The 13,396-nt window shown below is 46.5% G+C and overlaps 1 protein-coding gene across 1 annotated transcript in view; it reads left to right on the forward strand.

Moving 5' to 3' along the window:
• Positions 1–966: 966 nt before the first annotated feature.
• LOC308125211 (mitochondrial adenyl nucleotide antiporter SLC25A23-like) overlaps positions 967–13,396 on the forward strand; it is a gene marked incomplete at its 3' end in the record, with an annotated part of 34,591 nt that continues 22,161 nt past the window's right edge. The window contains exon 1 of the mRNA XM_080488773.1: positions 967–1,083. Coding sequence (XP_080344899.1) covers positions 1,024–1,083 — 60 coding nt within the window. The 5' untranslated portion in view covers positions 967–1,023. The remainder of the gene's footprint in view (positions 1,084–13,396) is intronic.

Raw genomic sequence — 13,396 nt, forward strand, 5'->3', positions numbered from 1 at the left:
AATTCAAGAAGTATTTAAAAGCCCAAACATCAAAATACAGTAGACAGTTCAGATGAAAACGTGTTTGCCCCAAAACCAGCTACAAGTAAAAAATAAATAAAATCTGAGTTACAAAGACGACGAGGACAACAAAGATCAGAGAATCGTTAGAAACATGTCCAGACTCACAGATGGTCACACTGACTGGTAAACACAGGGCTGACTAATGAGCTGCAGAGAGGATGGACATGACCAGGTGAGTTGGACTCCTGTGAATGGAGGGCCTGTAGAACAAGAATGTGGTGGGGTTTGCTGAGAACAATTCGATTTTCTATGGATTCTTTGACCATAAGCATGTAAATTGTGTATGTATATTACTATGGTGGTATGGTGTACATGAACGCACCATGAAGCTTCTCACTGCTTTACCGTAATACGTGATGTAAACAGGCGTTCTAGTTTAAAGCGCAGTTGCAGCACAGCCGCACGCCGTCACACCGCTAGGAGCGTGCGGAAGAGACCGCATTTCACACGCACTCCTCCACACACGCACCGGACCGGGACCGGGACCGGGAACGGGACAGGGTTTGTGAGAGTCCGGTTGTTTGTTTGCGGTAGAAGAAGAATGATTGACGCGCTGCTCCTCTGACGGAAACTTTAAAACCTGATGGATTTCCGCTGAGAATGAAACTGACTCGGAGATAATCTGAGCACAGCCCTTTAATCCAGCCATCATCCGTCCATCATCCATCCTTCCCCGGTTGTTCCGCTGCGGTTCCCCCGGGGCGGAGGAGCGGCCGTCTCGCCCCCCGCTGCGGACTCTGTTATGTCCGGCTGCGACACCGACGGAGCACCGACACCCAGATCTCTCTCTTTCTCATGGGCGAGGACGATCAGCGGTCCTGTGCCCCTTCACACCGCGGAGAAAACCACCCGGTGCCGGACCAGGTACCGGACCCGGTGCCGGACCAGGACCCGGAGCGCGAGAGGAGGTACGCGGAGCTGTTCGAGCAGCTGGACCTGAACAAAGATGGACGAGTGGACATGAACGAGCTGAGGACGGGACTGGCAGCCCGGGGACTGCACCGAGGAGAGGCTGAGGAGGTACACACACACACACACACACACACACACACACACACACACACACACACACACACACACACACACACACACACACACTGCAACCTGCGAAGGATGGAATCAGTTGTACACGCTATAAAGCCAATAATGTAAATATCCTGTCAAATACGTCACATAAGAGATGGAACCATGATTGAGTGCTGCATGTATGTCTCCACTATTCCTCCTCAAAAATCCGTAAAGCAAAATCAAAAAAGAAAGAAATTCTGATGTCTTTAAGTATTATTACTCATCATTTTCAATAGTGCGTGATGGTGTAAGATGTATGATGAAATGTAATAATGTAGTGATTGAATACAGGAGAGGGCACCTATGTCCACCTGTCGGAATATCATCCAGATCTCAAAGCATTTCATCCTTTTGTCATCATCTGTTGGCCAAAAGAAATGATCAAGATCAAGAACTGATTTACCCTGTCAGACAGCCGACCAACCAAGATAAACCCTACCTACCTACCTACCTACCTACCTACCTACCTACCTACCTACCTACCTACCTACCTACCTACCTAACTACCTACCTGTCTACCTACTTACTGACCTACCTACCTACCTACCTACCTACCTACCTAACTACCTAACTACCTACCTGTCTACCTACTTACTGACCTACCTACCTACCTACCTACCTACCTACCTACCTACCTACCTACCTAACTACCTACCTGTCTACCTACCTACTTACTGACCTACCTACCTACCTACCTACCTACCTACCTACCTACCTACCTACCTACCTACCTACTTACTGACCTACCTACCTACCTACCTATCTACCTACCTACTTACTGACCTACCTACCTACCTACCTACCTACCTACCTACCTACCTACCTATCTACCTACCTACTTACTGACCTACCTACCTACCTACCTACCTACCTACCTACCTACCTACCTATCTACCTACCTACCTACCCATCTACCAACCTAACTATCAGATAGTCCAGCTTTGCTGGTATGGTGGCGGTACCATCATGCTGTGGGCTGCATTACTGCCTGTGGTACTGGAAGAAGGAGCCCTACAGTCTTTAAAAGTCTTGTTCTGGTTCACTATCGGGGCTTTTAGAGTAATTTATGAGTTTGTTTATGAGAATGATCCAGAATATATTACAAATATATCATTTTCATATGTCTAAAATGAGCAATACATGTGACGACACAAAACAAACAAACATACTGGTCTGTGTCACATCTGGTGTAGAGTCGGGGGAAGAAACAGAAGAGTGTTTTGAATTGAATAAACATCAGATAGATTAACATAAATAGTTTTTGTCACAGATTAAACGTCTTGGTTACAGATCAAAATGTTTGAATATTAATCCGAACTATGATCATATTCAACAACAAATTGTGATTTCAAAATTTAATGGGTTAAAATCATCCAGATTGCGTGGAATTAGGAGTAAAAATACATTCTTAAAGTAATGTAAGTATTTCTAATTTGTTGGTTTGTGTGGCCACTTGTAAAGTCACAATCGGTTTCTAATCTACTTGCATAGATTTCAGTTTTCCTGAACAAAATCTGCTCTGACGCGTCAGGCCTCGACTTATATTCTCATGATTTGTGGAGTTTGGTGGCGTAAAGTTGCCCGAGAGTTTCCGTCTGAAAGTGTGTGGCTGAAACCCCTGGAGCTTAGCGTCTGTGGTTTATTGGGTCTGTGCTGGACTTGTGTTTGAGCACCCTGCTGAAGCAGAGAGGGTTCTGGGTCTGATCACTGCATTCTCACATGATTAGTGCCTTGTGGTTTGTGCTGGCCGTCGGGGAGCCTCCTGTCCACCCTTCAGAAAGGACAATGGGACAATCTGCACAAAGAAGTCCCTCACGTGTTCCTCAACGCTGCTTTCAGAACCTTTTCCGTCTCAGTGCTGTTCGTCCCAGAACCACACAAAGCAAAGAATTAATGAAGGTGATAGAGGAACCTGCTGGATGGCAGGACTCACTGGAAAATGATGCCCTGAGTGGAAAACAACATTTTAGCACAGTGTGACGTAAAGTAACCTTCTCCCAGTAAGGTAGCCAGATTATCGAGAGGCTGCCAGTGGGGAATCCAAGATGGCCGACAACATGGGCGCTTCCGCCGGTCGCCGCTATTTTGCTCAGAAGCGCGACCGCAGCGCCACTGTCGGTGGAAGGCGGTAGTACATGATCGCACAGCGCGACCATACTCGCCGGAATTGAAATCCCGCCAGTGCGGTATCAAGATGGCGGCGTTACAGGCGCCGACATACTTGTACACGGTTGCCGCCATTTTTAAAAGGCAAAATGCCGCCACTCTCTCCTGGTGTATGACTGCATATGGCTTCATGGGTCATGTTCAGTTCTATGAAGCACACTGAAGTACACTGGAAGGTACATCCAGGTAGATTTTATCTGAATACAGCTCAGAGTATTTATAAGGTCCAGAGCCAAGTGGATTAAAGAGGGAGAAAAAACCATCATAGTGTACTAAGTTATATAAAAAACACACAGACAAGAAAAAACATAAATTTCACATTCTCATGATGAACGGGGAAGAATACAAAAAGTATAGCCAAGGAGATCTTGAATAATTTTTTAGCAACCTGTATACATCTTCTTATTCTAAACAAATTGCTGAATTAGTTTTCAATGATATAAAGAATCTGATTCCTGTAAATGATGAAAACTTTAGGAATGTTTGTGACAACGAGGATTTGAAAGTTTAAGAATTCAAGGTATCCTCGTAAAAACAGCCTCTGACTGATCTCCAGGCTCAGATGGAATCACTACAAACATCTACAAACACGAGGAAGACATTAGAACTTTGTTAACTGAGGCAGTAATTAATGTATTACTGGAAAGAAAGTATTGACGACAATAATACAGGGCAGAATTAAATTAATACCCAAATGAGGAAAAGACAAATGATTATAGAGCAAACAAAGAACTATTACATTCTCCAATACAGATTATAAAATACTTACATCTGTATTGGCAGCAAGGTTAAAAGTAGGTTTATCCAATACAGTAAAACCTCTAATGTAGGGACGCCTTAAAATCCAAGGGCAAGTGTCCCCTGAAGACAGGCGTCCTCTCTTCAGGGACGGGGTCACCGGGACAAATTGTAGGACCAGTTGATCTTGAACGAACCAAACACCAAATATTTTATGGTTATTTAAAAGCACATAACTGAACCAATACAAAGATGTATACAATATAAATACATATATACATATGTATATAAGATGTATACAAAATAATTATTAAATAAGATTTAGTTTACTTCAGGGACCACATACAGTCCAGTTTCATCCTGAGTAGACCAGAGTGGTAAAATATTACTATAATAACCTTTAAATTTACACTTCACAGTTTGTTGTAGTTACAGTGTATGTAATAAAATAATCTATATTTTTACAAGATCAAACAGTTTGTACTGAAAATGATTACAATCCCAACATAAAGTCAATTTTAATGAAACATTCTAATGCAAAATACAATGAAATGTAAAAAAAAAATGTGTATAAATCCTTTATAACCACTTTGCTTGGTGGGACCAGACTGGAGCCTCATCCACCCTGTGCGTTAGGCACCGACCCTCTGCGGTCGAACACGCAACCTGTAGGCGCAGACTGCTCATGCTCCAGAGCAACTGGACGCTTGTGTGAGGAGATCCTCCGTCTCCTCGTCTGAACAATCACAATTTAAAAGCAAATAAAGATCCAGAGGCTCAGAACTCCTGAAGTGAAGCATAAAGTACTTTAGGAAAAGTGGAGAATGGCAGTGAACAGAAGTGGAGATAGTTTCAGGATCATTCCGTTCCGTTAAGGAACTTTAAGGAACTTTAAGGAACTTTAAGGAAGTGAACCCAGAGTTAGTATGGATGCAATCATGTATCACCAGCGCCTGCAGACACATAATGCGGAAATCATGGTGGAGCTGACGGAGAAGAGCATCACAGAGCAGCATCGTACTGCAGGGAAGCTGCGATTATTCACATCTCAAACTAATCTCCTGACACCACAACGTCTGAATATTCTAATAATCGGGTCCAGCACAAGTGTTTTGGCCGTTTTAGTGTCACTCAGCTTGAAATTTACCAGGAGAACCAGTCCGTTGTCCTGGTCAGGCAGGTCGTCCTCATTAAGGAGTGTTAACAGTTAAATATGTGTCCTGCACAGTGACGTGTCCAGTACAGGGTGGAGCTCTTACCGGGTCCGCTCCTCACAGGTTCTACTGTCTTATTATTCTTATACTCAATCAGGATTTCTTAAAGGAAAATCGATACACACTAATCCATGACTGTTCTCACCTTTCTCTGTATAACATCCTGATCAAAAAATAAAATGAAAAAAAACTGAATCTGGATCTCTAAATGTTCAGACACGAGTGAAAGAAATAATGTTCATAAAAATGTTAAACTGCAAACAATTTTTGAAGAACTGGTTCCAAAGAGACATGACACTGCTTGGAAGAACACTGCTGACAAACACTGAAGTTATATCTCAGCTTATCTATCCTGCATGCTGCTTAGCGATCCCCACCAAGACTACTGAGGAAACTAAAATCATCTTTAACTTTCTTTGCTTCAGTACATGAAGAACGCTGACTTGGTCAGGAGATATGAAGATGGAATAAAAGCAATAGATGAAGAAATGATGAATCTCTCCAGGACTGCTGTCCTCTGCAGTGTTACTGTACATCCCTGCTGGGAGAGTTGTGTGTATTGTGGCTGGTTATCTTGTATATATGGCCAAAGTATATATTCTGTGTTATATTTACATTTAACATCACTGCACCTTTTAGTCATTTTATATCCTAAACTGTTGCTGAGCCAAACAGAAGTTCATTCTGTGTACACTTGTTGTGAACATGAATGATAATGAAGTTATTTCAGCAAGACACTACAGCTGTAACCTCAGTGAAGCTCAGGGTCAGAGGTCAGAGGTCAGCTGTAACCTCAGTGAAGCTCAGGGTCAGAGGTCACTACAGCTGTAACCACAGTGAAGCTCAGGGTCAGAGGTCAGCTGTAACCTCAGTGAAGCTCAGGGTCAGAGGTCAGAGGTCACTACAGCTGTAACCTCAGTGAGGCTCAGGGTCAGAGGTCAGATGTAACCTCAGTGAAGCTCAGGGTCAGAGGTCAGAGGTCACTACAGCTGTAACCTCAGTGAAGCTCAGGGTCAGAGGTCAGATACTAAACTGATCTGCCTTCATTCATCCAGTGACAATGTGTGAAGCGGAGAGTAACTGTAGTTACTTCAGCAGGAAGGAGTAAATGTCCATGACAAACCTTCAACAAATACCTATGACAACTTTAAAAGAATAAAACCATCATAAATCATGTCAGTGTACTTTATTTTATATAAAGCCTGTGGATGAAGCCAGGATGTATGGTGGGTTGGCCTGTGGAAGCGTGTGAGAACGTTCTCCCTCTGGCCATGATGACCTCCGACCCCAGCTGCTTGATCCTTCAGCCATCAGGATGTCGATGATCTAAAAAACAGTGACATGATGCATATTGATAGGTTAACCAACCCGTCAATAATCCAGCTTTTGTTGTGTGAAGACTGTCTCACTGACTGATGAGATGTTTTCTTACCTGCTGCTCACTGAAAAGCAGCTTCCTCAGTTTGAGCTGCTGCTTGAGGGCAGGTGATGCTGACGCTCTCTTCCAGAGCTTCATTCTGTCTGAACAGACCCTCGACTCCATCAGATCATCATGGAAGATCTGAAGCCAAAGAGCAAAGAGAGAACACATATTCTTCACTAGAGAATAGAACCACTAACAGCACAGTTTGTTTCACTCACCTTGATCAGCTCTCTGGAGAATCCAGTCAGGATCTCCCCCCTTCAACCCCTCAGTCATCCTGCAGATTAAAATCTGTTGTTAAACCAATAAAAGATGCAGCAGCAGCAAAGTTACACTTTGATTATTGTTCCTGTCATTTAACAAGATTAATCAGCCAACTGGAGACAAGATGTAGAATCAGTTGATGTTTTACTTTGACAATGTGATCATCAAACAACGGTTGATGGTTCAAACCCTTTAGGAATGTGGTGATGTCATTTAAAGACACAGCGTCCAACACAAAGAGTCCAGAATAAATATCTCAGCCAAGTGCTTCAGTCCTTTCTGCCATACGACACACATCTATTGGATAATTGATAACTATTGTTGTAGTACCTTGTGCTCTCATTCGTGGTGTTACAGCCACAGCTGGATGACTCGTCCAGATGTTGGTGGACAACAACCAACATGCAGCCAGTCTTTACAAAGTTTACACTGCTTCCATTCCAGCATTTCTGTGTCTGGAGAAAGAATCCTGAAACACAAGAGATGTATTCACATTATTTTAGTTTGTTTATTTAATTTAAAATAAATTAAATAAAGACATGGACAAAAAACTACTTAATATGAATGGATAAAAAGGAGAGAAGAACAATGTTATAGTGATCTTCCTCCTACACACACACTCATTATGAACCAATGGCTGGAGACAAAGCACTACTCTACCATCATCTCACCTGGCAGAGGCTGAAGAACCAGGTGGACCAGGTGAGATCTTCATATCAGAGGTTATGTAGGAGGAGGAGTGATGGTTCAGGTGTTACATGTTGTTGGTTCAAACTCAAAGCCATCAAGGCTGAGCAGAGTCCGAGGCTGTGCCGCGGGGCTGCGGTTACCCTGAGCGGTGGATTCGCTGGTGTGTGGGTGTGTAAGGCCGACACGGGCCTCCCGGCTGTTTGGGGCAGCTTGTACGCTGAGCGGCTGTGTTCGCTGCTCTCTCTCCGTCTCGCTAACAGCAGTGTGTGCCCTGTGGGTTTTGTCGGTGTTGCTCCAGTTAGATTCACTGGGCACATAGTTTGATCACTCCTGACTCGCTGGCCTGAGTCAACATTGAAGCCGCTGTCGCTAGAAAAAACACACAAAAAACGGCGGTGTTCGGTTTCTCGCTCACACCTCCTTATCAGTGGTGTAAATTAATAACTAATTAATAATAGTTATTAATATAACTGCTTGTATTGTTAATATAATAATTATTGATACTAAGATTATTAATGATGATTAATAATATTTCTTAGTTACTAATAATAATTTGTGTGGTAGCTTGATTAAAGCTGCGTCAACAGAAGGATGGACTGCCGTGTGTGTCTCCTGCATGCCCCCCCCCCCCCCCCCCCCCCCCCTTCAGGCAGAGGACGGTCATGATCGGTGTCCTGCTTGTCTTGGCATGACCACCTAGAAGAGGGGCTTCCGATAATCCATGCATGAACTGCAGTTTTATGCCTTATGCTCTGCGACTCTCCAGGTTGGCTGAGGCAGAGGGCACGATAGACCTGATGTCTTCAGTTAGAGCCGCTGGCGGTGCTGAGCGCGCTGTCGGCGGTGCTGAGCGGTGCTGAGCGCGCTGTCGGCGGTGCTGAGCGGTGCTGAGCGGTGCTGAGCGGTGCTGAGCGCGCTGTCGGCGGTGCTGAGCGGTGCTGAGCGGTGCTGAGCGGTGCTGAGCGGTGCTGAGCGCGCTGTCGGCGGTGCTGAGCGCGCTGTCGGCGGTGCTAAACGTGCCACCACGGTGACCGGCGATCCTCCGCGGAAGGCGTGGAAGGTCGACGCTCTGGCTAACAAGGTGGATGCTCTCACCACCGAGTTTGCGCAGATTAAGGCCATCTTGCTTGGCCTGCACACAGAACCCAGGGCGCCAGACTTCGTGGATAACCCCGTCTCGGGGCCATCCCACCTCGAGGAAGAGGATGCTCTGTCCACGGCAGCATCCTGTACCCTGTTTGGTGATGCTGGCGGGAATGGGCAGGATGAAGTTGCCTCATGGGCTTCTCATGCCTTTTCAGAGAGTTTGAGTAGGACCTTCTCTGCTGGCTCAGTGTCCAGCCCTGGCACTGTGCAGCCTGGGTACACCTGGAGGTGGATGAAGCCCAGATGCTGGCCAAACTCGAGGGTTCTCTCCCATCACACAGGCTCTGGCAGGTCTCTGGCAGCCAGGCACGATGCTGGCAGCTATCGGCTGAAACAGCTAGCTCCAGTTAAGCCTGCCATTGCAGCACTGATAGTTTCGCCGGATGAGGCCGTGAGACCAGATGAACGCTGCCACCAGCCGCAGTGCAGATTGACGGACGATTTGTTGACCCGCAGCGTTATAACATGGTTATGACATTGCTGCCTGTATGGGACGTCTGGGTAACTTGCTGTCACACCTAGTACTGGCTCTGCCAAGTATCTTGCAGCATTCCGGGGCGGGGCCTTCGGCCCAGTCCCTCAGCGATGCCTCGCTGCAGACATTCGCATTCATGACCAGGGAGTTGGACAGGCTGATGTCGACGATAACTTTAACATGTCGCCAGGTCTGGCTGGCACAGTCCCAGTCTATCCAAGCCATGCTGGAGAACACTACGTTCTCTTCCGGTTGTGCCGGGCCAGACAGCCAGTGGCACTGCAGGCCTTGGAGCGTAGTGTGCAGGTTGGCCAGGCTTGGCAGAAACATTTGGCAGCAGCGTGGGCAGGTCCCCCACAGCTGACCGTTCGCTCGCCTCGGGAAGTCCAGGGGCCTGCAGGTCACAGTGCCATGTAATCGGCAACGCCGTGCAGCAGTGCGTCCGTACGCTCAGGGGCCTAGGGGTTCTGGACCAAGTCGCCTGAACCTGAACCTCAGGAACCGGTCGTCCGACTCTTTTGCCAGGAGCTACCCCGCTGCTGGGGAGAGTAGACCACAGACCCCTGGGTGGTGTCTAGCGGGTTAAACGCACTGTCGTCAGAGATCCCGTGAAATCCCTCGTGCAAATTCACGAGGTGGCCACCCTTCTTGGAAAGGGTGCCAGCGAGTTAGTGAACCCGGAGGCTTGCCTCAGCGGATTTTACTCCACTTACTTTATTGTCTCCAAGAAAGAGGGCGGAGTTCGCCCAGTCCTGGATTAAGGGGGCTGAACCGGTTTCTCAAAGTTCTCCCCTTCCATATGCTGCGTGTGGCAGACGTTCTTCAAACGGTCTCACCAGAGACTGGTTGGTGATAGTGGATCTGAAATCACAGACAGTTCCTTCATTTTATTTTCAGGGACAAGGTTTATAAGTTCAGGATTCAGCTGCTTGGGTTCTCCCTGGCCCCACATATATTTACCTGGTGTGTGGCAGCTGCTCTGTCACTGTTACAGACCAGCAGGGTAATGATACTCCCCTATTTGGACGACTGGCGAGTCATTTCCCCAACACAGGAGCAGGCGTTGAGGGACACTGGGGCTCTCCTCAGTCACGTGGGCAATCTGGGCCTCAAGGTGAATTATAGCAAGAGCAACCTCGTACCCGGCCAGGTTGCAAGGTATTTAGGGCTGGTGCTGGATTCCTCATTTAATCCTTCCACGGCGTTTCCAGTGCGGCAGCCTCCTGTAGTATGGCCTGACCCTGCGGCTCATGGGCATGCTGGCCTCGGCATCCATGGCCGTACCACTGGGGCTTCTTACCCTGCGCCTCCTTCAGGTAAGGATGAACAGACTGCATTTGGACGCTAGCAGCCACCGGCACAAGGTGGTCAGAGTGTCTGCCCAGTGCCTCCTTACCTTCCGACCCTGGAGGGAGAGAGCATACTTAATGTCAGGTGTACCCTTGGGGAGGGTAGCCTCCCGCCGAGAGGTTGTCGAGACGGACGCCTCTCTTGTGGGTTGGGGGGCAGTGTGGCAGTCCAGGACTGCCAGGGGCCTGTGGAGTACCCAGCAGAAGCGGCAGCACATAAATGTGTTGGAACTTCAGGCTGTATTCCTGGCACTAATGCACTTTCTCCCTGTTCTAAAAGATCGGCCTGTTCTCGTCCAGTCAGACAATACCTCAGCTGTATACCACATCAACCACCAGGGCGGCACTAGATCCCTGACGTGTCTGCGGGTGGCACACCGGCAATGCATGTTCCTGGTCTCGAGAACACTACCGCGGATCTCCTCTCCTGTCGTAAGCCTCCTTCCGGGGAGTGGAGACTTCATCCAGAGGTGGTGACCATGACATGGGCCACGTTTGGCAGAGCAGCAGTGGACCTCTTTGCCTCGGAGGCAACAACCCACTGCCCTCTCTGGTTCTCTCTGAGGGAAGAGACCAGCCTCATACCTGTGCTGCAATACTGCTTTTCCTGCAGTCCATTTCTGACAGAAACAGGACTACTTCCACCCACAGAGTGTATTTGGCTGCTATCTCAGCCAGTCAGCCAAGGTGGATGGCCAGTCGGTGGGATCACATTATCTGGTCAAGCAGTTTCTGAAGGGGACTCAGAGGCTCAGACCACGCCAGGTCCAGAAGCTGCCATCATGAGACTTGCAAGTTGTCCTTCAGTCTCTTTCCCAGCCGCCCTTCGAGCCGCCGGGACGTGCTGATTTAAAGTGGGTGTCTCTCAAGACAGCCTTGAAACGTGTGGGGGAGCTGCATGCTCTGTCAGTGAGTAAGGCATGTCTGTGCTGGAAGGCGGATGGCTCTGGGGGTGAGTCTCAGGCCAAATCCTTCAATTTGCCCATGCGGTTATCCCCTCATCATGTGAACCAGCCTCTCCAGTTGGCTGCCTTCAGTCTTCCGGGCTCCTCAGGGGGGAAGGGGGAGCCATCATCGCTGTTGTGCCCTGTGCGGGCACTTAAGGCGTACATGGAGCCAACGGCTATCCTGCGAACAACAGACAGACTTTTCGTCTGCCATGGAGGCTGTAGAAGGGGGTCCACGCTTTCTAAACAGAGACTCTCTCACTGGGTAGTGGAGGTCATGCAGGATGCCTATCGTGCACTGAGCATCCCGGTGCCTCAGGGCATAAACTGCCATTCTACTAGAGGCATGGCTGCATCATGGGCTGCCTTGAGGGGTGTTCCCCTGAAAAGATGAAATAGAACAAAAGATGCGTATGTAAGTACGGTTCTATGAATCCTGGAAGACCGCCAGAGCATCCTGTCACTCAGTATCCTCGTGTCCTCGCGAGAAGATTTTTGGCAGGAACAGATCACCTGATGACGCCGGTAGATATAGACTCTCCGGGTCGTCCAGGGGTCACGGTAGACTTTGATGATATAATTACTCGACCTGATGAGATGGTGTTCTTCGTTACCTGTTGACAGCTACTTTCCTGTGTCAGGTGTTCTCTGCTTTAAACTTCATGTCACATTTATCAGAATTCACAGTTAATTCAAGTGATTCTTTGTTTTCAGTGATTTCAACATAAGTTTAGACATTTCATTTGACTGAGCTGGACGAACTTTTCCCAACAAAGAAACTCTGTTGGACCTTGTCACCACCTCCAGCCTGTTGTGGGTGTGTACTTATCACATTACTCAACCATGGAAGATACCTTGTAAGCGCCTCATTATGTAATAATGGTGCAATATATCATAATGTAATACATTTTTTACTCATTATGTAATAATCTGACGCATTTTGTAGTAAACATTTTGAATGCATTTTCGAATAAACTTTGCCACATTTTGTAATAACAGGTCACATATTGCTACAGTTATTACAAAATGTAGGTTAAATGTTTAAATGCACTCACTGGCACTCACAATCTGGCTTCATTTCTTCAAGAAAATAGAAATGGCTGCAGGAAATACTGATTGGCGAGTAACTTTAAAAATCTACCAGCCACAATGACAGGTGATCTATAAAGGTCAACCTGATTTCGAGCTGCGTTCTACCATTGCTGTGTTGGCAGGACATGAGCAAAAGTAAAGAGGGACATATAATTCTAGTCCAATGGAATCTTAATTTTTTTCTCGTTGTTAAACATATGTACAAGATAAAGGGCAAAATTTATTACATAATGCACCAAATTCTAAAATATTCTTTAAATAAACCGGAACACCCAATTTTGTAATAACTATATAACAAGTTATTACAAAAATCAGCAAAGTTTATTACAAAATGCGGCAGATTATTACAAAATGCGGGGTTATTACATAATGCAGCACTACAGACCTCACAACAAACACTTCTGGAGATTCTTATCATGTGACTCAAGCAAATATTTCACGTCTTGTCCTCTCGTGGTTGTAGAGTGGATCGGTCGACCTTCGACCCCACAGTCACTCCAAAGGTTTTATCAGTCCACTACTCCACAGAGAAAAGTAGTAATAATAGATATGAGAGATCATGTGATCAGCTGAAAACTTACAATGATTTAATACAGATTTAAGGGATGTTTATGTATTGGTTTATTCACATTTCATTTATATACGTATCTATTTGTTTTAGTGTTGTATTTAAAGTAGGGGCTGCGTGATTGGATCACAATATTGACAACCACAACAGACAAATCATATGTTTAAATCACTGCATGTCAAAATACTGTAAG

This window comes from Lipophrys pholis, assembly GCF_963383615.2.
Source record: "Lipophrys pholis genome assembly, chromosome: 19".
In the NCBI taxonomy this organism is placed as follows: domain Eukaryota; kingdom Metazoa; phylum Chordata; class Actinopteri; order Blenniiformes; family Blenniidae; genus Lipophrys; species Lipophrys pholis.